Consider the following 25,308-nt stretch of genomic DNA (forward strand, 5'->3'; position numbering starts at 1 on the left):
CTTGAGTGACAGCTTGCTGGAGAGTCAGTAATCACCAAAAGTAACCCATTGAAGATGCAAAGTAAGCTCAGAGTACCTGCCATTAACTCATTAAAATGTCTTCTGCTTTAACTTATTTTTAGATGTACTTAAATTTTGGTATCTAGAACTGTTTCAGTGCATATAACAGAGCAGTGGAATAGTATACTATCTTAGTATAGAAACACTTCTTGCTTCCAAATGAAACTTGATAGATTATTAATTAAAGCACCGTACAAATTAATTATGCATTGTCAAGAATGGAACTATCAGTAAACCTTGATGGAAGAGGCTTAAAAATTGTGGGAGCAACTGTAATTGTGATCCTGCATATAGTATCTTACAAACATTTGGTTTTGGAATACAGAAATTTAGGAATAGATAAGCCATAGCTATACATCTATGTTTCAATTCAGGAAACAGTAATTTGAAACAGATACCACTCATCTTCCCATGGGCATTAAGGAAATCTACATTCTGTCTGTTTCTTCCTTCTTTTAAAGCAAAAGAGTAACACCCAAGCACAGCTCTGGAAACAATGCTGAGCACACAAGGTTAATGCACGTCATAACATTTTCTTCACTCAGTGGGTGTCCTCAAGGATACTTTACCAAATATTTGAAGGACTGTACACCAAGATAAGTGGCATGTACTAATTCTCCTTTACTTTTTATCTCTAAAAAGTTGATAACCTGTTTAAAAAGAACAAAGAACAAAAAGCGAGGTGGAGTGGAGTAAGAATGTAGTTATTGAAAATGGGCAAAAAATTCTGTGTGTGAAAAATAAAGGGGAGGAAAGGATCCTGGCAACTTTCTAGGTCCAGACAGGGGAAACATTTGTTCTGTGTGTTTCTGATTGCAGTTGCCATATTCCTGTGGCCCAGCTGGTCAATGGGATGACACTTCTGAAGGATTCCTCAGTTTGTGTTGTTTTACTGCTTCTCTGGATTCTGTTTCCTGGGCCATAGTGAAGGAAGGGGTTAATGGGGTTTTCTGCTTACTTACTGTCTTGAATTAATAGAGCCAACTGACAGACTGGAACAGCTTGGGAGATATTTCTGGCTTTTCAGGTTATTTCTGATGTTGGTGTGTTGTGCTCAATTGGACAAAATGGTCTGATGCGGATTTCTTTAGACAGGTCTTAAATTCAGTCCGTTCTTATCCCTAACCTTTCCTTTCTTTATTGAGCTCTCATACTTGGGTGTTTTCACATAAATCATTTTACTGGAAAACTGTCAGGGATTATAGCACTGTCTTGTCGTCTCTTTTTAATGGGGCTGGGAACAGTTGAACTTGTTACCTAAGAAGTCCCCTTGTTTGCTCTCAGTCCTTACCTGAGTCTCCCAGAGCGCTCACCTGGGAGCATATCCCATGCAAAGAGGCGCGCTTACCACGTCTGTGCAAATGGTGAGAATCTCACACTTCAGTTTCCACTTCAATTTCAGTTAGGTTTTTTTCCATCTGTATTTCCAAAGATCTCTGTATTACAGCAGCTCTCTCCAGTTTAGCAGCAGCTGTACATCTTATCAAAGCATCTCATTAATGAATGTTGCGTAAGGCAGGGCTGGACTGCAGTAATGTGCTTTGTCACACAGCATTAGCTGTCTCACTTAGATAATGCCTTGTCCTTCTGCAATTTGCCCCGAGTCTATTTATTTCATGGAGTTCCAGCCCCAACCATTATGGAGCACTTCTGGAAGATTTTGTTATGCGGTGCTGAATAAATCAGTGACTATTCAGAGCTAAACTATATCAATCATTATACATTCAACATGACTTACATCTCTTTTGAAAGAACTTCCCTATCTTAGGGTAGATAACAACTCCTCCACACAGTCAGTGCTTAATGCTTCTGCTGCAGCTGCCAGTAACGGCTCCCACCATGCAATGAACTTTTAAAAACCTGGGCTTCATCCATGAGTATCTGGATTGAGACCAGGGAATGAATACCAATCAGTTTGTTTTTACAGCTCCCAATTATTACTCACTGAATATGTAATGAAAAGAGCAACTTGAAAGTGAAGGCGCTAAATTCCTTTGCCATCTCCTGCAACCATACAGTCCCCAAGACACACTTTTACACATATTTACTTTCTCCAGTGCTGATAATCCTAACTTTTCCCGAGATCCTCTTAAAGTCATAGAATTTAGGACTTGTGTGTTGGGTAATGAACTTTCAACTCTGTCTTAAATGATGTAATGCTGTTAATAACTGCTTTTGAAAGAGACTGAAGTGGATATTCCTCATCTCATATGTGAGTGACTTAAAGGATCACACAATGGAAAAATAAATGCAGTTTCATAGCCATAATTACTTTAGCTGACATGTTTAGCTGAGCAGCAATAAAACATATATCATCTTAATGTGTATCGTTGTTAATCTTGCCAATGATTTATAACATGCCAGGCAAAATTACCTCACCAGGTTGGACAGAATGAAGGCAGTGAAAAGCAGCTAAGCTTGGTACTTGTGCTAGACCCTGCTTAATATATGCATATTATCACCATATATTTAAGTTCTAAGAGACAAAATGAATTTCCTTATTTTTAGCTGTGATTGGTCCTGCTCTGAATATGTTCAAATAAAACAGATTTCATAATAGTAAAAACACAGTGTTTGGCTTTATTTTATTTCACGTAATCGTTTGAGTTGGAAGGAACCTTTAAAGGGTGTCTGGTCCAACTCTGCTGCAATGAACAGGGGCATCTACAACTAGATTAAATTGCTCAGAGCCCCTTCAGCCTGACCTTGTGCATCACCAGGGATGGAGTATCCACCACATCTCTGGACAGAAAGAGATTTGCAGAGATATATTGGAATTTGCTGATATTCACGTTCCCTAAGAATCTGGAGCAGTGTCTTAGCCTAAGATTTCCAACAGGACATGGCTGGCTTCTCAGTCACAGGCACACAGCCACTTAAGTGCACTAACACTTCTCTTCTGTATGCCAATGAATACAAGCAGATATGTCACTTCAAAACAAAAGCCTGATTTGATATTTCCTGTTCCATCTCCTCTTAGTTTTTGTTCATCACTGAGTTGTAAAGGATGTGCTTTTACACAGACTTAATTTTTATGAGGAGTTGTGATTTATGGTTGCTCTTTCTGTGCTATCAGTTGAACACAGGTGCATCTTGGTGTTAGTTACACAGGCCACTGCTTTGCTATGGTAGATAAGGTCACAGGTTAAATGATTTGTCTGTAGTATGATGAATAGCATAACAGAAAATGCAGTCAGGTTAATTGTGTACGTCGGTTAGGAAACTGAGATGGAATTGTGTATACTCAGATCTTGTGAGGCCCATCTGGAGTACTGGGAGTATCTGCAGCACTGTGTCCAGGCCTGGAGCCCCCAGTACAAGGACATGTAGCTCTTAGAGCAGGTCCAGAGGAGGGCCACTAAGATGTTCAGAGGGCTGGAACACCTTTCCTATGAGGTTGAGGGAACTGGAATTGTTTAGCTTGGAGAAAAGAAGGCTATGGGGACACCTCATTGTGGCCTTCCAGTACTTGAAGGGAGCATATAAACAGGAAGGGAAAGGGCTGTTTACAAGGGCAGATAGTGATAGGAAAATGGGGGATGGTTTTAAACTGAGACAGGGGAGGTTTAGGTTAGAGATTAGGAGGACGTTTTTCACACAGAGCACGGTGGAGCACTGGAACAGGTTGCCCAAGGAGGCTGTGGATGCCCCATCCCTGGAGGCATTCAAGGCCAGGCTGGATGCGGCTCTGGGCAGCCTGGTCTGGTGGTTGGTGACCCTGTACATAGCAGGGGGGTTGAAACTACATGATCATTGTGGTCCTTTTCAACCCAAGCCAGTCCATGATTCTGTGATTCTATGAATTGTAAACCTGTAGGAAGCATTTTGTTGCATAGCACTGAGAAAAAGGACATCCTGTGCATAAGCCTGTGTTTCTTCTAAATTCTAAGAGGATTTAAAAGGAGTGGCACAAATTTCTGGATTTCAAGATCAATTGGAGGATCCTGGATTAATCAAAGAATCATAAATGTTGGAAAAGACCACTAAGATCACCTAGTCCAACTGCCAATAAGTGGACTTAAATGCTTTTCATTGGTGGACTTTGGTTGATTTCTTATACATCTGCCTAATCAAATGAGGCCTTACAGTACATTCTATTCAATCATTTATAAGCCTGCAAAGCATTTGAAGACATCAGATAATTAATACTTTGAGTCCCAAAGTGGGTGTTGGCAGGGAGTGCTGAAGATGGTCAGCACCTTAGAAAATCTATGTAGAGCCAGCTGAAGGTGACCTGTTTTATAGAAGGCATGTAAGTACATTAAAGTCCACAGCATGAGGATTTTTAGTGGTCTGTAGGGAAGCATAGACTTATAGGATATAGTACAGAAGCACTGACTATGCTGAAGAACTGAAGTAGCCTTACCCTCCTCCTAATTTTACTCATGTACTTGGAGCAGTGCCAAAGTCTCAAGGGATGAGTTAAAAATGCCTCAGTATGGTCACTGAGGGTCCAAGGTGAAATGTCATTTTCGACCTTTAGACTATTGATTGGAGCAGATATTTTCCACAGACTCCCAGCCAGCCAGGCCTGTCACGCTGCCTTGCAATGATAGTTTAATTCCTGCTCCCTAAATTAAACAAAATCTAAGTTGCTTCTGTGGTCTCAGAAAACATCTGTAGATTGCAGATACAAACTTATCAAATATGAAGAAGAGATACTATTTTTTTAAGGCAGAATTCCCACTTTAACTATAAAACCATTTGAATTACAGAGTTGCCATCAGCAGCTGCATAATAAAATAAATGTTAAGAAGCTAATTGCAAATCACCCTGAACTAAGGCAGTGGTTATCTAGAAGCTCTGGACATGAAGTACAACCACTGGCTGCCACTACATTGCTGCTACTACAATATATTGTTCATTTAGATAGTTTAAAGAAGCAAATTCCTTAATATCTTGTAATACTAACTTCTGTTATAAGGTACTGAATTCTGAAGTGTATAAGAATGTAACAGTTCTGAATATTTCCATTGTGTTGAGTATTACACAGAAGTTAGAATTGGTCTTTGTCCTGGTGGTCTTTAAATGGCTTAAATGTCTTGAAGACAAAATCCGAGTTTAGATTTTGCTCTTGGAAACCTTTGTGCCTTGTAATCTGTTTTAAAAAGCTAACAGTATTTACAGAGTGTTTGAAAGAATAAGAATTCAGCAGCATCTGTGGTAAAAATTAGTGGAAAGTGATTGCAAAATAATGATGCATTAAAAAAAATCCTTTTTCATTTTTACTATGAGAAGAAAATTAAAATAGTTGATCTTTGCTGTGCTCCAGTCTGGCATGGTCTTTGCTGCTACTGCGGTGCAAAGAGAGGAAGGAATATGCTCAGTGTATCAATCAGATTGCTCTCTTTGGTATTCTTTACAATGATTGTTAATTAGTTTCCTAGCATAGTACCTAATTTGTGGTCAAAATAAGATGTACACCAGATGGAGAGAAAATTAATTCTGAAGTAGTAATCTATGCATATATATAATTATTCCTTGTAACTGTAATGGTGGTGGTTTTGGCTGTTGGAACTTTAGCAATGCATAGATCAAGTGGATGACATTTCTTAAGCATTACTCAGGGTTTTATTGGGTAAGCTGTAAACAACTGAAATATGATTGCTTTTTGATTGGCTTCTTCTTGTGATCCATGTATTTTAACGTGATATCCTGATTAATGATTTTCTGTTTACAGACTTTGGCTTCACTTGTTACTTGTAATATATTTTGCCATTTCCATTATAAATCCTGCTTTTCATACATTTATAAATTGCCTGTTAGATTTTGGTGCATAGATGTCTTGATAAAGAAGAAAATGAAGAAAGAAAGGGAAAAAAAAATGAGGTAAATGGATTAGGTGTGAATTTTTACAGAGGTTTGGGGGTTTTATTGCTGCTTTTATTTATTTATTTACTCCCCCTCTCTCCCCTGGGACTACTATATAGAAGGTTTCTATCCCTTATAGTAAACACTGAAATAACGTGAATTGTTTTATCTTCTGTACCTATACTCATTGTTTTAATTCCTGTGGGTCTTTTCATGTGGGAGAAAAAAATATTCTCACATTCTTTTTTTGGTATAAATCAATTTATTTCTGTCATTTCTCCCTCCCTTAAATTACAACTGTTTGTCATTTCACACCCTTTGGAAACAATCATGGTGGTACACTGATACAGTCGGTTCAGGGATTCCTAATCTCAAGTACGTGACTTGTCAGTGGTGTCAGTAGGATTCTCCATGTGCCTGAACTCAGAGTTGTGCTTTTGAGTTTTCTTCAGCTGCTCCAAAGCTACTTTGAATTTACTTCACTAATGACTACTGCTGTTATAGATGTCTTAAAGCTTAAGAAGATCAGAGCCAGAATACCTTCATACCTGACTAGTCTTGGAGGTAACATCAGGCATGATGTAAAGATCAATTATTTCAAGAGTTTAAAGAGAACCTATGTCAGTTTTATATCTTGTGTGCACCTAATCTATATAGTTCACCCAATCTATATAGTGTCTTTCCTTCATGCAGGGCATAAGTCCAAATCCATTTGTGACAAGGAAAAAAAAAATTATTACTAACTTAACTTCTACACATGTGCTGTGCCAGAGTAAATGTCTGTGTGGACTGCTGCACCTGCCCATATGCAGGTATATATATATATATATATATATACATATATATATATACATGTAGAATTCGTAGAACTTTAAAAATTCTCTATATTTCAGATTTAAAAAGAAATCCTGTCAGATGAAGGCTTTGTTGTTGAATGTAGGTGCTGTAATTCATACTGTTTATCTCATTTTCATTGTCAGAAACAGCTTCATTCCAGCATCAGGTTTATAGGATCTTACATGACATTGATTTAAGCTGTTGTCTCTTTAAATAACACGCTTTAAAAACCACCGCACAAATGCAAATAAGGCAATATAAAGGTGGCAGATATTAATTATACATGCAAATAAAGTAAGTAATTGCTGGCAGAGAGGGCTCTCATTTATCAGACATTGGGGTCTGAGATGGCCTGAAACAGCAGGAGTTGAAAGAAAGGAAGAGCTGAAAATCACAGTTGTGGTCTAACAGCTGCCCAAATCTTTGGTCTATTAATACTGGTTCCCTTTACTTCACTTTTATTCTTTACTGACTGTGTAAATGAAAGGCTACAGAACATGCCACCGTTTTTCCTTGTCATCAACTTCTCTGTAACATTTGCTCCTTTAATGCTGAGGGCTCCTTCCCTCCAGCGTAATAGAAGATCATAACTTTGGCCCACAGAGACTAAAGTTTTAGCTGAAGACGATAAATTGATGCCACCTGACAAAGTTACCATATTGCTCATTGAAAATGTTTGAATATACACACCAAGTATGGCAAAGCACTGAACTGAGTTATTCTCAGATACCAAGTTGTGCTATATATGCCCTCCCTGAGCCACTGTTCTGACGAACTTCTTAGTTATGAACACTGTACATTGCTGTAGGGCAAGGAAAGACTTGCTGGAGGGAAATAAGTCCAAAGCTGGAAACTGAACAACTGACCTGTGGGAAGAAAAATCAGTAAATAATCAGTGAAAATCCCATCCCATCAGCACATTTGAGATCATGAGAGTGGCTTTAACAAGGTGGAAGGAAAATGTCTGTATGGAGCATGAGAGAAAGAGCATCCTCTTCCAGAAGAAGAAAATGAACTGCAAATCAAAATCAACACAGGATCTAAAAAATCAAAACTTCAAAAGTAGGAGGGGAAAGACAGAGGAAAGTGGTTTGTGTTGCTAAAGAAAATAAGGAACTAAACAAAAGCAACCACTGAGCACCTGAATCAGCAAACTATCCTGCCATATGCTCAAGTGCATTTTTTATTTAACAAAGCACTCCACAGTCAATTAAGCAATCACTGGAGTCTGCAGAAATCTTTCCATAACTGCTACAAGAATTAGTTTAGTCCCTCGGACGCCTTTTTCACTTCAGTAAGGATTAGGTTTTGTGTTCCCACTGTTTGTGGGATTACAGAAAATGAGGCTGAGAAGATGATTTAAAAGTTTTTTTATATATACATATATATATTTATTTTTTGATGCAAATACAGTAAAAAGCACAGACTTCCTGATTACTTTGAAAAGTGCATTTGGAAAATGTATGTATAATCAATTAGTGTATTTCTGTTTGGGTGCAAACTGTCTGTGCTCTCCTGCCATAACAAGAGAGGAATGACAACTTCTTAGGAGCTGGGACTGGTACTGATTATTAGCAAAACCAACTGTAGTCCTGCAACAGTTGTGAAGCATGTGGTGGATTTCTCTTGCCCACTTCAAACATCTTAAAATCATGACTTAATTAAAATGCAGAAAATTTTGTCAGATAAAAATGAATTAACTGTCTCTTTTTAGTGGGCCATCGATGACCAAAGGTCCTTTTTCCCCACTCTTCCAAGTGAGGTTTAATATGTATGCCACATACGCACTAAGCACGCAACCAGTGGCAAATGATGATGAGGACCTGAAGCATCTCCCATATATGAAAAAGCTGAGAGACCTATGTGTGTTCAGCCTAGAAAAGAGAAGACTGAGAAGTGTTTGATCGATGTTTACAAAAATCTAAAAAGTGGGAGGCAATTGAATGAGGCTGGACTCTTTTCAGTAGTGTGTAATGAGAGAACAAGGAGCAGCAGCCATTAAAAAATGGAAGTAGAAGTTCCACACAAATATGAGGAAGAACTTCTTTACAACGAGGGTGATGGAGCACTGGAACAGGAGTCTCCTTCTCTGAAGATATTGAAGACCCATCTGGATGCCTACCTGTGTGACCTATTGTGGGGAACTGCTGTAACAGAGGGTTGGACTCAGTGATCTCCAGAGGTCCTTATGATTCTGTGATCCTTACCATCTGTTCTTCACTCTCTAATTGCTGCCATTTTCATATACCCAGGAGAAGCAATACGTATTATGTGTGTGATGTTTGTTGTATTTTAAAGTTTGTTTATTTAGTTTTAATTCCCCTCTCTGTCCTTTGCACCAAGAGTTTTGGCTCACCTCTTCTAGGACAGAGTCTAGAGTTATACCTACCTACTCAGGACACCATATTGCACCTAAGATTTAGCTGTAACAATTCAAGCCATAGATTACTGACTTGATTGCAAAATCATTCTGTTCTTTCTGGGAAAGAACTGTGTCTAATTTTAAATCATCTAATCTGAGAAACAGCAGAGACTTAAGAAAGCAGCAAAACAAGCATGTCTTCGTTCTCTAACTGAAACTATTCTATCATTTCATGACTCATAAATGCAGTCTTTGTATTCACATAATGAGTGAATAGAATTACATCTTACAGGTGAAGTGGAGGTACAAGGACAGTATGCATTGCTCGAGGTGATCTACAATAGATTTTTCTGCTGTAAATATAGGGCACTGAAAATAGAAGCAAAACTGCTCAAATGATAGAGTCCAGGCCATGCAAGTTTTTCTCATATACTTGGTTGCATAAAAGGCACCCAGTGGCATAAAATGGGTAAGCAGCTGCATTTGGTTGTGTTCTTATCTCATTCTGTGTTTTGAAGGCAAATTTAAATTCTGGAATGAGGGAATATACACCTATATAGTGGAAGCTTCAAACAAAATATATAGAGTTGTCTGGATGTAGTCCGTGAATAAGTCATGGCTTGTTAAGGACCTGGCATGCAGTATCACTGTGTGCTGGGTGACTGCTCAGAGACTGCACTGGTTTTGTGCCCAACACTTGGGAAGAAAGTGCCGGAGTGGTAACAGCAAGGCTCCCGACTTCTCAGCAGTTGGCAGGTACACCTGGTGGCTTACTCTGACTTATTTCTTAACCATTAGCATTTGTAATTTGTTTTATAGCCGTAGACACACCTATGGAGTAGTTTAAAGTACTTCATATCAAACCTAATGTGTGTAGTTTACTAGGTCACAAGCAAGGCTGAGATGTTTTATTGAAGCAAGCAAGATATTCATAACAAGTCTTTGTTGTATGAATTTTCTGAGGTTGCTGTGCTCTTTAGTAGCTAAAATTTTTAGAAAAATAATATTCTTATGTATATATTTATATATATCTTTCCAGTTTGTATTTAGAATCAGTAAAACCTGATTTTACAGAATATTGTTAACACAGCAGTTTTCATCTTCTTTCTAACTTCTTGGCCCCTAGGATAGCATAGTACACAATATGTACTATGTGTTTTCATATGTACCTGATGAACATTTTTAAGTCTAGTTAGCAAACAAGTTATGGAAGGGGAAGCATTCAAGTGTTTCTGGGCTCATGCTTGAAAATGAAACAGTTTTTTAAAACGTAATGTTTCTTCACGTGAAATGTTTTTGTAAAGTATGCAGATTACAAGATAGTAGTGTCATAAAATATGTTTTAAGACACTTTGAATTGCCACGAGAAAACCAAGGATTGTATGAATGTGTTAATACTTTTAGATCTTTCTTTCTGGGGGGAATTGTTTTAGATGTTCCTTAGTTTCAGCAAATTCATCTGACTGCCACTTTGGAATTCCACTGGCTTACTGTCTCAGAGGGCAATAAGATATTAGCTGCTTAATTAATCTAAATTTTAATTGCTACCCTTTGTAGCCTTTCCTTTTTGAATGGCCATATTTTTGTCATTAGTTATAAAGTTTATTACAATTGTGATTTATGTAAGGACAACCTACCGCATCAGATTAATACATTGTTTTATATATAAACAGTTTCTTCAGTTATGTGATTGAGTTTCTATTTCAGCTGGATAAAACTAATCCAAAGAATAAGATCCATGGACTGTAAAGCTGACAGTTTTTCTAACTAACTCTTAGAATGAATCATACCTCTGTAAAATATGTAGTAGTGCCATATTGTATAATAAGGTGGATAGAAATGAGGCATTTAGAGGCTTTTACACAGGAAAAGGAGTGTGATACGATTATAATGGGGTGCAAAATAAGGGATTTCATATGCTGAAGCACTGGTGGTAAAGTATTGCTCATTGTTCAGTGCGCAGTAACTTATCTGTAACACTGTCAGAGCAAAAATTTACTTTTGGGATAATGTTCAATTTAATAGTCTATCCCTCTGTTATAAGACAATGTAGCACTCAGTACAGAGAGGTAAAGAGTGGTAAAACTTTCTGCATTGTTCATACTATTTAATTTAATGTGTCTTTTGGGGAAGACGTGGCAACCTTGAGGATTCAACAGAAAAGTGTATCCTTCTGCACTACTTTTTGAAGCAAAAGAGCAGTAATTTCACATTTCAGCATTCTTTTCCTCTTCTGTGAAATTCATTTTATTGATCTGTTTGTTCATGATCCTAATAGCAGTTAAGGTTTTCTGGGTTTTAACATTCCCACAGGCTCACAGTGGCTGTGGCACTGAGTGCGGCCCTTCTTAGTCACGCACTGCTGAGGATCCAAGACTGAAAGTGAAGTTTGTTCTGTTGTCCTTAAATAAACTCTTTGTGTCTGAAGGCTTGGAATCAACATGTGCTGTTGGTTGATATGAAAGTCAATGCCAAATGTGGTGGGAGTTTAAGCATTAGAAAACATCCATCCTTGGAGGTTTTCAAAACATTCCTTAACAAGGTCCTGAGCAACTTGATCTGATGTTGCAGTTATCCCATATATGAAGAAGTATTTTGATTAGCTGGCCTATGGAGGGCCTTCCTCCCCTAAATGAGTCTATGACACTAAGGATATCTGGAGATAAAATTCTTCAGGAATGCTTGTTTCATGATAGCTGTTCCCAGATAATTCTTTTCTAAATCATTGAACACAAATGTTTTGTAATTAATGAGAACCTTAGATTTACTCAGGTAGAAAGTAACTGGATGTACAAGTCCTTTGAAGGCTTGGGAACAGTGTGTCGTACCATATGAACAATTACATTTTAGGCCTATCTGCTGCTTATCTAACTGGCAAGGCTGCTGCACCCCAGTTCCAGCAAGCTTTGTCACGGGAGGTTGGATTTGGTCTTCCCGATGCATCAGTGCCTTGATGTCCCAATGCCATGGGTAGGCCTGAACCCAGGACAAATCTCACATACTTCTGGATGGATACTTCTTCAAGAAGCTTAACTGCTTAGCACCCTGTGATCTTAAGTGGAGGAAGATTTGTAGTGAGCAGAGGATTTGAACCTCGTTCTTTGGAGATCAAGGCTAGAACTGAAGCCATTGAGCCTCTGCTCACAGCCAGCCGGAAAAGTTTGAAGTGAAAAGATGTTGCTTGAACTTGGGGCTATTTGCATCCAAATCTGAAGTGTTCTCCATCTGTTGTGTGGCTTCACAGAACACAGAATTGTAGGGACTGGAAGGGACGTCTAGAGATCATCAAGTCCAAGCCCCCTGCAAAGCAGGCTTCCTAATCCAGGCTGCATTGGTAGGCATCCAGGTGGGTCTTGAATATCTCCAGTGAAGGAGACTTCACAACCTCCCTGGGCAGCCTGTTCCAGTGCTCCATCACCCATAATGGGAATACGTTCTTACATGTGTTTGTGCAGAACTTCCTATGCTTCAGTTTGTGTCCATCTCCCTTTGTCCTGCCACCATGCACTGCTAAAAGTCATCTGGCCTTATCAGGCTTAGAGGTTGGTTTGTGCAACCAGAGATCAGGAAATCTGGTTTATGCATTCTGTCTGAACATTTTGATAGGCAAAATAATAACAAATCTTTTGTGACTTAAGTGTTTTATCAATTTGATTTACATATATATATTTTTTTCTATTGTGTCCTACAGTGTCAAGGTTAGGGGTTACCACAAAATGCTTCTGTGTTTGATAGCACCGATACGATGCATATACATATTTGTGTATTTTGGCTATAAAGTCATGTTCTCAAATATGGGAGTTCACAAAACTCAATTCACAGCTCGTTCAGTGACCTTACCCTAGTTTAAAATAAAATAAAATAAAATATTAACCATTTTTTACTATTTTGAAGGATGGTTTACCTTCCAATGGCGGCTAAAAGCAATCTTAAGAAAGAAGGAAAAAATGAGATTTTCTTTATAGATGTTTTCCATAAGAGACAGGCACCGCAAAGTGTCTCGTGTTCATTTTAGGTGTTCTAAAATAATTCATTATCACTTCACATTCATACTATTTTTTTTCTTCATTAGCAGCTATAACAGAGCAGGAGTGGAATTTAAGAGAATAGTCACACTATAAAACTCTCTGCCTCTTCTGTGCTTGCATTTTTCATTTATTAGGCTCATTGAGAGCAGACTATTCCTGAGCACTAGGAGCTCCTGTTTCAGTACTTGCTAATTTATCCCTGGTCTTCAATTTTTGGCAGGCAAATTCATTTTAAATGCAGCGGATAATACTTCTATTGCTGTGTTTTTTACCATACTGCGTTATTAAGCTGTATACTGAAAGTTACACAGCTCAAAACCTGTCACATAGTGGAACAATTTGGTCTATCTAGTGCTCTCGAGCCTTGCAAAAATAGAAGAAAAATACCGAACTAAGACACTGGATGTCAGTGTTGCTTCACACAGCTTTGTAAAGTACGGTGTAATTAGAGAGTGCTGAAAATCCATTTCCAGGCAAGATCCTGAAGCTGAACCCAAGCCGTGTGGGTCGGGACCTGACTTCTATGCTGCCTGGAGGTTCACCTTTATCTTGTAATAACTCCGGATCCTCTCACTGTGGCAAGCCACAGTGTCTCCTGAGTGTGCTGCATGATGAAGGGATTAGGTTTTGGCTTAATCTCTTGTGTGAAGGGCTAGGATCATTTTCAATTGATAACCACGCTTAAGTATTCGAAATCAGGAGTATCCTTAAACTTAAATGCAAATGAAAGCATTTCTTCTGATTTTGAAAGATTCACTAGGAATCTTTGGACTATGGATTGCAGAATGGCCTGGGCTGGAAGGGACCTCAAGGATCATGAATCTCTAAGGTACAAAGAGCTTCATTTAACTTCTGAAGGACATATAAACATATTCATAGTTGAATGAATTGAAAATTCCTTCTAATTTGTGTGAAGACTAAAAACATTTCTTGAGCAAAAGTTAAGTGATTTCCTAGAAAGCTTGCTTCCATATGATGTGGGATGCCTGAATTTTTCTGTTTTTAGGCTAGATTTTTTTTTTTTTTTTTTTTTTTTTTTCATCCTTTGAGGTCAGGGCCATAAAATCAAACCTCCTAACTTTATGTGTCAACCATGTATGTAAATATCCAGTGAATGATGAAAATACAGTTTGCCCTTGCAGAATGTACCCCATTTCTCAGTGAAGCTATCTTAAACCAAGCACGAGAATCCTACAAAATTTGTAGTGCAGCATCTTTTTTTCCTTTTATGTTATATCTGCATTCTAAATATCAGCTTATGTAGTTATCTTTTTAGCATTGTATGTATGTCCACTATTAGAATAGTGCTTTTATGTATCTTCCAGAAAAACAAGCATCTTGTCACTTGTTTTCAAGTGTTAGCTACTGAAGACCATCAATAAAGCTAATTGTAAGCAATCCAACCTTACAAATGTCTGCATGAACACACTGACTTAAATGCATAAAATGAAGGATTTCTTATGCTTATCCTTTAGTATTCCATGTTTTATGCACCTGTTTCAGGAAGGAGAGGCTCTGACAGCCCTGGTAGACATTGTAATGCAGTTTAAAGAATGACGTGTTTGTGTACTTTAGGGGCTTATTGATCACAGGTTTGTAGGCTAATGAAAGCCACCTGGTGTGAAAATGTTTGTTTGGTATGGTGCAGTATGTATTTCAGTTAGGGTATTGTGTCTTACAAAGGAACAGATGAATTTGTTGATGATTCCTTAAGGTTGCACTACTTAGTAGTAAAGAGCTTTTCTGTTTTGTGCACCTGTGCATCTGCCATCCCTTAAACAATTTGATTTCTGTGTCTGTGCTGTTGTAAATGATGTATTGCTTTGTGGTGTTGGTATGAACACTTAATTAATTTCAAAGTTACAGTGAGGAACAATGTTTTCCATGACTGGTGGTGATGCTGATCAACTTCAGATTTAATGATACCTCAATCTGTCTTTTACTCGTCAGAGCAATTGCTGGAGTAAAATCAAATTTCCACACAAATACCACACCAGCCTGGACATCCCAAGGTCTTTGCATGTGCAATTTTGTCTGTGTCCAACAAGCAGTGTTTATTTTCAAGCATTAGCGGTAAGCATTCACGCACACAGCCATAGAAAGAGAAACCATCCCTTGTTATTGGAGGTCTGTTGACAGAGCTAATCCTAGGAGTTCAGATATCAATCTGGGATTGACAAAACTGTCCAAATTTACTGACTCTGCAAATACCAGGTGGGAAAATCTTAATTACAGACTCTCAAACAGCTTCAGCATTTGCCACAAGAAACCCAGAAGTTGGGGGATTATATTCTTGTGTGTTTAATCCTGAATTATTGCTTTCATAATGTGATATTTTTCTGACTGTTTCATAATACTCATTCATAGCTCCTAGTGAACCAATATTTTTATTAAATTGGGACTAGTCCATCTTACATCAGTACTCACATTTTGTACATATATATATGTATGTGTAGAAATGTATTTACATGCATTTTTGTTTAGTAAATACCATTACAGTTAGAGATACTGAATGTTTAATCAAAAAACTTGATTGGCTGACAGAAGCTCTTGGCTCTGAAGCTAGGAGGAATCCTGCCCACTTCTGGTCATTTGAAAATATGCAAAGACCTATTATCTATCTATTATCTAGTATCTGTACTGATTCAGTATAGGAGATGTAATAGCATTCAGAATAAGAAAAACTGAAGAGGAGCTTTTACAAGTTATTATAATATACATCATAAGAAACCATTTTGGTAATATTTGGGAGACTAAGTTATATTAAGCTCCAATTAAATCTGAAAAATTAAGTGTGTAATTAAATATTTCCAAAATTGGAGCTTTGTTTCAGAATCATCAATGTCAGCAGTTAAAAAATTGACTCAGGCTTCAGAATATTGTAAGATTGAGTTAATAGACTAAAAATGAAATTTAAATATTTTTATTTGCTGTTTTAAATTTCTTGTAATGTTTTTTTCAATAATTTCAAGGACTGAAATAACTTTTATCTGAAATGAGAATTAAGATCTCATTTGAAATGAGTGTTTTGAGCAGAATATCAAAATCAGGAATGGATAATGCTTCAGCTTTGTTCATCTTAATCTAAACATTAAAATGTAAATTTATATGAGTACAAATAAAATACTTAACCTATTCTTTTTTTTTTCTTGCTTACTGTGTTTTCCAAAGGAATAGATGAATTTGTTGATGATTCCTTAAGGAATTTCTTCTTGCTTACTGTGTTTGGGAGGACACTTTCACGCAGGTAATGGATTTTAATCTGAGGGGTTTTTTGGCATCTAGAGTTACAGACGCTCTGGCTCTCCTGTGCCCTTGTTCCCACATGGAGCAAAGCATTTAAGTGTGTTGACACTTAGACTTCTGCATGCTAATCACTTTGTCCCTGTACACTCAGTGCAAGAGGTTATTTCTTGACTAAAAATTACTGGGTGAACTGAGCTCTGTTTTGCCCATAGAGGCAGCGGTGCTGATGGAGCTAAGCCCCATTCCTGACCTCAGCGCATCACTGGCTGTGCTGTGACCCTGAAGCTGCCCTGAGATGTCCCCAGGTCCGGCACCTCTCCCAGCACCACGCAGCCCCTGGCAAGCGCTCACCCCGCTGTGCCTCATGTTCCCACTGGACAGAGGCCAAAAGCACAGCACTGCCCAAATATAAAGCAGGAGGTGACGGGGGAGAGCCATGAACTGACAGGAGGGGAGACGAGCTGAAAATGTGAGCTTTGTTCTAAGTGCTTTACGTGGCTGTTTGTACAACTATTGCATTTAGTAAGTGTTTTTATTGAGCATAGTGAGAGCACAGCTGCAGAAAATGTGAGCGCTCCTGTGTTGTTTGGTGGTGTTTTTTTTCTGTATTTTTTTTTTCCTGTAGTATTGGAACCACAAATTCTCAGAAGAAACCTGGAGAACAACCCAGATCGGGGAGGTTTCTCAGCCACCCTTTCTTCTGCACAAAGAACTTCTTTTGGGGGTTTTGGTGATGACGGGGGCAGAGAGGAGAAGGAGTGTGATGTGGGGGAAGATCCGGGCTGTTCGCTGTGAAGATATCAAGGAGTGGTGCGTGAGGCGGCTGCCCATCTTGGAGTGGGTGCCCATCTATGACTGGAAGGAAAATCTGGTTCCTGATGCGGTATCGGGGATGATGCTGGCCATCCAGCAGGTGACTCAAGGTACAGTTAAACTTCTGAGACTCATATCTTGAAATCCAATCCTGCTGGATTTGCCTGGTTTTCTTTTGCACCTTCCTCCTGTTCATATTATCTTAAAACTTTGTTTAAGGCATCTTATATTCTTATCTGTCAAAAGAAGATTTGATCTAAATAAAAATACAAAAAAAAAAAATCTTAACTCTTACGTATATACAAGTGCAGATGGAAATACATGGTGTTATTTGAATAGATTTCTGTGAGCCAAAACTTCCTCTATATTCCATCCCTTTGTCAATTTTTCACACTTAATACAAGAAATAAGGAAGCATTAACTCTATTCACACAGCATATGATTACATCCGAGTTTTTTTCAATTCCATGTCCACATTTTTCTATTTCATATGAAAAATAAAATGTATCTACATGGTAATTGCACTGTTATATATCTACATGTTGTCTGCATTTTAAGAAAATCTGCTCAGGAGTATTAATTGTGATTATAATATTAGCTGTGGAAGCCCAGTGCTCAGCAGTAAAAGATAACAGTATTCTGTACTAAAGGGCACTTCTGTCAGAGACATGAACCACGGAGAGAGTGTGTGCACACAGCTTGTGTATTTCTGCCTCTGTGTTGATTTAGTGCTGTATTACATTACCTATCACTTTTCTTGTCAAGCAGCAGTATAAAGTGAAGTGGAGCTAGATTCTGTTTTGGCTTCATAAACATAAAAATTAAAAAAAAAATTTAAAAAAAAAAAAAAAAAAAGGACAAACTCCTAGAAACAAAACTCTGCAGAATAACCTGCAGAAAACAAAAGTCCCAGCAGTCTGAGTCTCTGAGTGGTTTCAACTCTGAGTGGTTGCTACTGGGAAATAAATGTTTTGGTCTGTTTTCAACATGTCTTTTGAAGTGTCACTTCTTTAGGCAGCATTTTATACCTGTCTCAGATAATCCCAGCTGCTTATCTGCCTCACATACATTTCAATCCCTTCACTTATGTAAACTTTACATATATATGTTACTTCTTAAAAGTTCACCATACTGTCTATGCTTAACTATCATTTATGCTGTTAAATTATAAGCACTACTTTAACTGAACTGTGCTGCAGCTGAAAACAACTGGCTTGTGTAAGCATTTGTGCTTCCAAGGTAATTAGTAACATCTGCATTGGCATGATTGAACTTTAAGAACCTTAATGCTATAACACTGTAAAATATCCAATTTCACTAGTATGTGCCTTTACTATAATTGTAATTAAAACTTTAAAAACAGTTTGCTGAAATTCATAAAAAATAGCAATTCTATAAGGCTAGTAATTTTCAATAGAACTTCCTTGAGTCTTGTACTAAAAAACAATTTAATGTGGCAGATACATTTGAGAAAGAAAAATCTGTATTACTTTTATGATATCAAGAAATAATCTTTTTGAATATGAGTGTATTGAAGCTCTTTCCTCTTACTGACCTTTTCCCTTACTTTCTCCTCACTGCTTCTTCAGGTTTCAGAAGGATTTTAGGTTATAGAAAAGGAGGAGAGCTAGATACCAGAATGCTTTATCATGTTTGTGGTGTAACTTAAGAACAACTTACTTCTCTAGAACTTGCTGCATTACTTCTTTTACTGGTGCTGTAAGCCTTACAATTACCATCATACAACATTTTCAGTGAGTGACATATATGGTAGTTCAGAATAGCTGTTCTTATGACTACTTTGGACAACATTTTATAGAGCTACTGCCGATCATTCAGTGATTTTCATGGTCAGAAATCTTGGTATCTAAGTGTGACTTATGTCTTTAAACCCAGTAATTTAGCTTCACATCAGGTACTTGAAAATTAAATTACTTCAGCTCATATACTACTTAATTTAGGATTAAATATGTTCTATAGTGGCACACTAGAAACTAATCCTGTGCTGGAAACTGTGTCTTGTGGGGCAGAACCTTGGAACAGTGTATGAGAAAAGCATGCTACCTGAATATTCGGTTGTTGCTAGTTGTGCAGACCTTTAGAAGGTACTAGGTGTTATGAATACTCAATGAAATTCTCTATCCAGTTAAAAATACAATCATTATCAAATAAACAGTCTCTGCAGAAAGTGGATCTTCTGAAACTGTCCTTATACCTCTACTGAAGTTTAATCAAAACACAACTAAATCACGTTCAACCATGTGGTCAGAATATACCGATCAACAACATCCCATGTAACCAACAGATCCAATTTCTAAGTATGGGAGGCAAGACAGAGGAAGGTAGAAAGATGGGAAGGAAAATAATAGGATTACCATGATGTACTGCTTGGCATTTCTGAAGAATGAGGGCTCACACCAACTCATGGCTGAAAACAAGCAGTCCTTCTCTTTGTGTTCCTGTTGTTGCCCACTAAAAATGCCAAGTTAATTAACGGAACACAGAATTCACTGCCAAACTCTTCTATTTACCTATTGAAACAATACTTCTACTGTCACTATGCATGTCCTTTAATGTTAAGAGTCATTTTACTAATTCAACAGAAGAGAGAGGAAGAGGTATCCAATTTAATTATGTTTCTATAAATTATATAGACAGTGAAAATAGACTTTATGAATTTCAAAAAGTGATAACGGGAGCTTCAAATACTCTAATTGCTGAAAAGATTCAGTTGAAGTTTGCATTGTCTCAGACTGCAAAGCAGTCAACCTTAAGTCTAAACCAACAAAAGAAACTAGGCTTCATTAGTTCAAGAGCACAAAACTATAACTTAATAACACATTTCTAAACACCTCATTTTTCAAACATAGAATCATTATTCTTACTCTTAAGTACTTAAGGCTGAAAAATAACCTTAGAATCTATAATGAACATTGTCTCCCCATATTGATGCTTGTCACATACTTTAACAGGTAGTTAAGAAATCTGAGTTTTCATGTTTTAGTAATTACTGATTTGTCTGTGTTTCTGAAAAATGTATTTTTGATAGACTAGAGAAACAAGTCTGTAAATTAACAAATATATCCTCTATTTTCTTCTCAGACTAGCGCTTCATTTCCCTTTTAAAACTCATTAATACTCCATCAACATGAAGATGATTTTGAAATAGGAAGAGTTTTGTTTCTGATTTATTCATTGCTCCTCTCCAATACACACAAATGCAATTACTGTCTCCATGAAGATTATTTAGAAGTTCCTAATATGCTGTTTTATTTTTCCTTTCCAAAATGAAACTGTGTAAATATAACCAATATTCTTCCCTGTAGTTGTCAGGAAGCTGTTCTTGCATTACCTCAGAAGTCACTGGAGATCTAGTTGTAAGAGTTAGTGAAACTTAGGGTGTTTGATCTTTTGGGAGGCAGCAAACAATTGCCTTGACAGCACTTTGTATGTGTTTGCTTGGTTCTCTATTTTCTTCATTTATTAAACTGTTTTTATCTTGTCCTGAAAGCTTTCTCACTTTTGATTTTCTGATTCCTACCCCTGTACACCAGAGGAGCAAAGAGCAGGCTAGGGATATTTAGCTGCTGTCCAGAGCCAACCCAGCCCAGGTGTGATTCATATGAATCCAGGCATCTACTTTGTTGAGGTTAATTGATGTTACTGAGAAGATTATATTGATTAGATAGAGAAGCACAACAGGAGACTGGTTCAGGTGTTAAGCACAGACAACGTAGACTTCAGGTGATGTGTTTTCCTAGCCATTATAACTGTGGCATTGTGGGTAGTAAACTGTATAAAATAGTTTAAGATAGGTCTTATTTTTCTTTCCTTTATTTCCTTCATTAACCTGACACATTAACACCAGAATTTTGCTTGTGATTTTTTCACATAACCTGGATTTCATCTGCTTGGAGAAGAAGTGTAATTTGATCAAGCAGTACCTGAATTTTCCTGAGTTTTCTCACATGATAATGTTAAGATGCATTACGCTGTAGTCTTTTTCATGCAGCTAAATCTCATAAGCCCATCATCCTGCTTCCTGTAGCCTCCTGAACATGTACTGTAGCCCATACATATCAGTTCAGAATGTATCAGTTTAGCTCATTTTCACAGTCTGTGCCAACTTTTTATTGCACTAAGCAAGTAATTCATCTTTACTTTCAAGGCCTTTCATAGATGATCTTTGTTGGCATCATTTATTCATTACCAAGCTGTTGGTCTATCTCAGATTAATCAATTTTCCAATCCTTCATCTGGTCTTATGTTGTCGAGAAAATACCTTTGTGGCTTCTTTCAGTATTTGCATTATGCAATCACATACCCATCTCAGTTTGTGCCTTTGGATTGCTATTGTGTACTGTATCATATTGTATTTTTTATTGTTTCATATACTGTCTATGCAGGCTGTCATCTAGAAGCCATGTAGGTAATACTGCAACCCATCATTAAGCTTCTCTGACTGCTGTGGTCTGCAAAAATGTTGATCTGAGTTTGTCAGAAAAAGGCAATGCAAATTTACCCCTAGTCATGCAGCTGAGTTCATAGTTATATACATACTTGAATATGTATATTAGTTTATGTAACTTATTTAGGAATGCCAGTTCTCTATATAATTAGGGGACACAGATGTGTCTGAACTGTAAAGCAGTTAAAGTTTCCGATACACTTCATACAGAATTTGTATGTAGTGTTATACAGTAGCTGGCTTTCCTGTGACCCATCATAAGGAAGAAATGCTTTGGCTTAATTTGGATTTAGTGGGCTGTGTTTTTTTGGGGGGTGAGAGGGTGTGGAGGACCTTTGAGGAATGTTTCTTCTAAAAGTAAAATACATAAATGGCATCTGATGAAATCCGTAATGTTATTCCTGCCAACATTTTCATTCTCCATGTCCAATAATAACTCACTGAGGATTGCCGTGGTTTGTATTTTTTAATTAAAGTTAATTTAGTCTTGAGTTGGATTTATTGCTGAACGACTAATTCCTAAACACTGGTTGGAGACCTTGTTGTTTATATATATATATACAGCCTTCATGCATTTTAGAATTGTTGCCCAGTGTTTTGGAAGGTATGATGCCAATTTTTTTTTTCAGCTTTCCACAGAAGAACCTCAGCTGTATCTTCTCAAGGGTGACGGTTGCTGTTTTGTTTTGTTGTTGTTGTTTGATTTTTTGTTTGTCTGTTTGTTTTGTGGTCTTTTGTTTTGTTTTTGTGGAGGGTTTTTGTTGTTGTTTTTGTGTGGTTTTTTTTCCCCAGGTTCAAACCATAAATGTAGATGTAAATACACTCTGAGCAGACTAACTGGAGCTAATAATTTTATTAAGGAGCAGATCTGTCTTGCAAATATACATCTGGCATACAAATAGCATGTGTAGATGAATCTTAATAAGCATATTTGGCAACAGAACCAGAAAAGTTTCCTAGAGAATGCATTGGAGAATCCATGTAGTTCATAAATGATTTGTGTAAGAAAGTCTCCATCTGAGCTCTGTTATAGTTCTCCAATATAAAAAAATAATGATGTAAGCTGATAATGGAATGTAATGTGTTAGTAAGTAAATGAGGGACAGTGTTTTATATTTATACAGCTTTCCAGCAAAAGATTAAGAAATTGATGTTGCTGTGCATGCAGTATTAATCATTTCTACTAAGACTCTTCAAATTACATGTGCTAATGTAGATCAGTCTGACAGAATGGTAGAAATGGAAATTTAGCTTCTGAATGACCTGTGAAACCTCTGGAGCCTACATAAAAGGTGGACCTGAGTTAGTGTGGCCAGATGATCTGTGCATATGTGCCATTCTGGTGCCTGAGAGGAGCCTGAGCACCATGGACAGAGACCGACAAAGCCAGGGAGTGTTGACTCCATGGAGAAAGTAATGAATGACTCCACCTCTAAGCAGAGAGCTCAAGAAAACTGTTAGTGCTGAGGTCCTTGACCACTAGTTTTTCCAAATAGGCATCTTCTTCACAGATTTCATAACGTCTGATTCATCTCTGTTAAGGTTTGTCTCTTCAGTCATGATTGGGCTTTCTTTCTCCATAGTGCTGATGCATCTCAAAAGGCTACATCCTAGTTTGATTCTCAGTTTATACTTAGATGCAGAGCCTTCTCCCTGTGACAATGCTCTTTATAAATAAATAGAAAAAATACTGTTTAAGAATACTTATTTCATTTTATTTTGGAGATAGCCATGTTCTTCATGAATAATGGCAGACCAGTATGCAATATTTGTAGGATTCTCTATACAGTAATTTATAAAGTCTCTGTGATGTTCAGATATTGTGTCAAATTCATCCAAAATAAGTGTAAACCTTTAATCTCTGCTTATGTTAAAGCCCTTCTCTCTCTCTCTCTCTATCTCTATCTTTTTTTTTTTTTTTTTTTTTTTTTCCCCCATTTCCTTCCCCCTTTTCTCCTCCCTTTTCTCTTTCTTACTGTCTGTTTTTGGGTATTTCAAAACTTTTTTGCATATAGAGGCATCAAAGTATCTTTAATAGAGAATTCATAATTTACATGGGTTACTTATTTCTACTACCATGATACTTGTATATCATATCTTTTGATCCAGTTGACACCTTTTTATCAGAAAGATACAAGTGTCCGTATCTGGAGATGTGCATAATAACATACTAGAACTGTGTTTTCTGAAATATACCTTCAATGAAATTTTCAGATGAGGAGAGCTCATTTGGGATACTGTATGATTAATACCACTAAGATGCTTAAATCCCAGTGGGTTGAAGGTCTATTGCTAGAGAATTCACTGCATTGAAGCATCCCCTTAAAAAATGAATGGTCGCTAACTTAGTACTCTGTGGTGCCTGAAAGTTTTGTGGTAGGCTTTGCAGAATCTGTCCTCATATTTTGTTTTTAAGTTCTTCATTTTTCTCATGCTTTCAATGAAAGAAGAAATAAAGAATGACTTTTAGCTCTTTGTCATTAAATAAGTCAAGCAGAAGTTACAATCCATTTGTGTAGCCACAGCAAATGATGCCAATAAAGAAACAGATCTTGCAAGCATAAGTTGTATTTATGTTCCATTGAGAGAACCAATACTGAGCTTCCAATTTTTTGGAGGAAAATATTATTTCTATTGGATCATTTTGGGCTGATGCATTTTAATAAGACAGTGCCAAATAATCTTCCAGAACTGTAGGTTTGCATTAAGAAATGGTTATTAAATATAATATTTAAAATGTTTTATGTGATTTTTTTTTTCTTAACTCAGTAAAAATTGCCTAAAGTGGAGTCATAAATTAAAAATTATGATATAAATTTTTCTGATTTGCTGGTTTTCCTAGGGGGTTTGATAGAATGCTCATTAAATGTGTGTTAATTCTACATTTCTCTCTCTTTTTTTTTTAAGTGTAAGAGATTGTTCAAGATTGTATATTGCATTTTGGGTGGAAAATATGTACGAGTGTTGTTTTGGGTTCCTTAAACTTGAAGTTTAGCCATCTTAATAGAGTCACATTTAAGAAAAGTTTTCAGTTCCATAAGGTGTTTGAATGTATATGTGACAGAAAATCTATTAAATGTGAAGCTTTTCGCTTTAGTAGTAGATGATGAAAATTTTGAAAATCCACAGATAAACTGTAGACTTGCTACTTTTCCTGCTCCTTGATTAGTTTGGTTTGCAGACCTAATTTCCAAAAGACATAGTATAGTTTTCCTTTCATATGTTGATATTGTATCACAAGCCTTTTTTTTTTTTTTTTCTAGATGCAGATAATTGTTAACTCACTGGTCATATGTCAAATAATGTTGGTGTGTTTTTTTTTAATGGAAAATAGTTTTATTTGTTTTGAGACTGGATTTAGCAGTGTAGTTAGCAGAAACTGTCAAACTGTGGGATGTGAGCTTATTTCTATTTGCATCCATCTTGTTATTCTACGGTTAACTGCCTTTGATGGTTACCAGTAAAGGCACCACATCTCTTGCTTTCCAATATGGCAGATCATGATTGTTATTCTTCTGGTGCCAGCCAGACAGCATGACTTTCAATGAAAAAGCACCACACAAATGTTATGATAAGAATTCTGTTAAAATAAAAAGATTCACAATATTAATGTGCTTTATTTGAACTTACTGTTCATTCTTTCTTTGCATATCTTCCCATTGGATTTGTATTCTGATGTGCAA

The 25,308-nt window shown here is 37.0% G+C and overlaps 1 protein-coding gene across 3 annotated transcripts in view; it reads left to right on the forward strand.

Annotated features, from left to right (window-relative positions):
• The window catches only part of SLC26A7 (solute carrier family 26 member 7), a 78,870-nt gene that overhangs the window by 2,480 nt on the left and 51,082 nt on the right, over positions 1-25,308 (forward strand). Inside the window, exons 2-3 of one of the 3 annotated variants that reach the window (XM_015855986.2) lie at positions 16,270-16,345; positions 16,970-17,267. In XM_015855986.2, the coding sequence (XP_015711472.1) occupies positions 17,078-17,267 (190 nt within the window). In that variant the 5' untranslated portion in view covers positions 16,270-16,345; positions 16,970-17,077. Of the gene's footprint in view, positions 1-16,269; positions 16,346-16,376; positions 17,268-25,308 lie in introns of those variants that run through there. The other 2 variants (XM_015855987.2, XM_032442792.1) reach the window with 2 other exon arrangements.

Source organism: Coturnix japonica, chromosome 2 (assembly GCF_001577835.2).
Source record: "Coturnix japonica isolate 7356 chromosome 2, Coturnix japonica 2.1, whole genome shotgun sequence".
Classification (NCBI taxonomy): domain Eukaryota; kingdom Metazoa; phylum Chordata; class Aves; order Galliformes; family Phasianidae; genus Coturnix; species Coturnix japonica.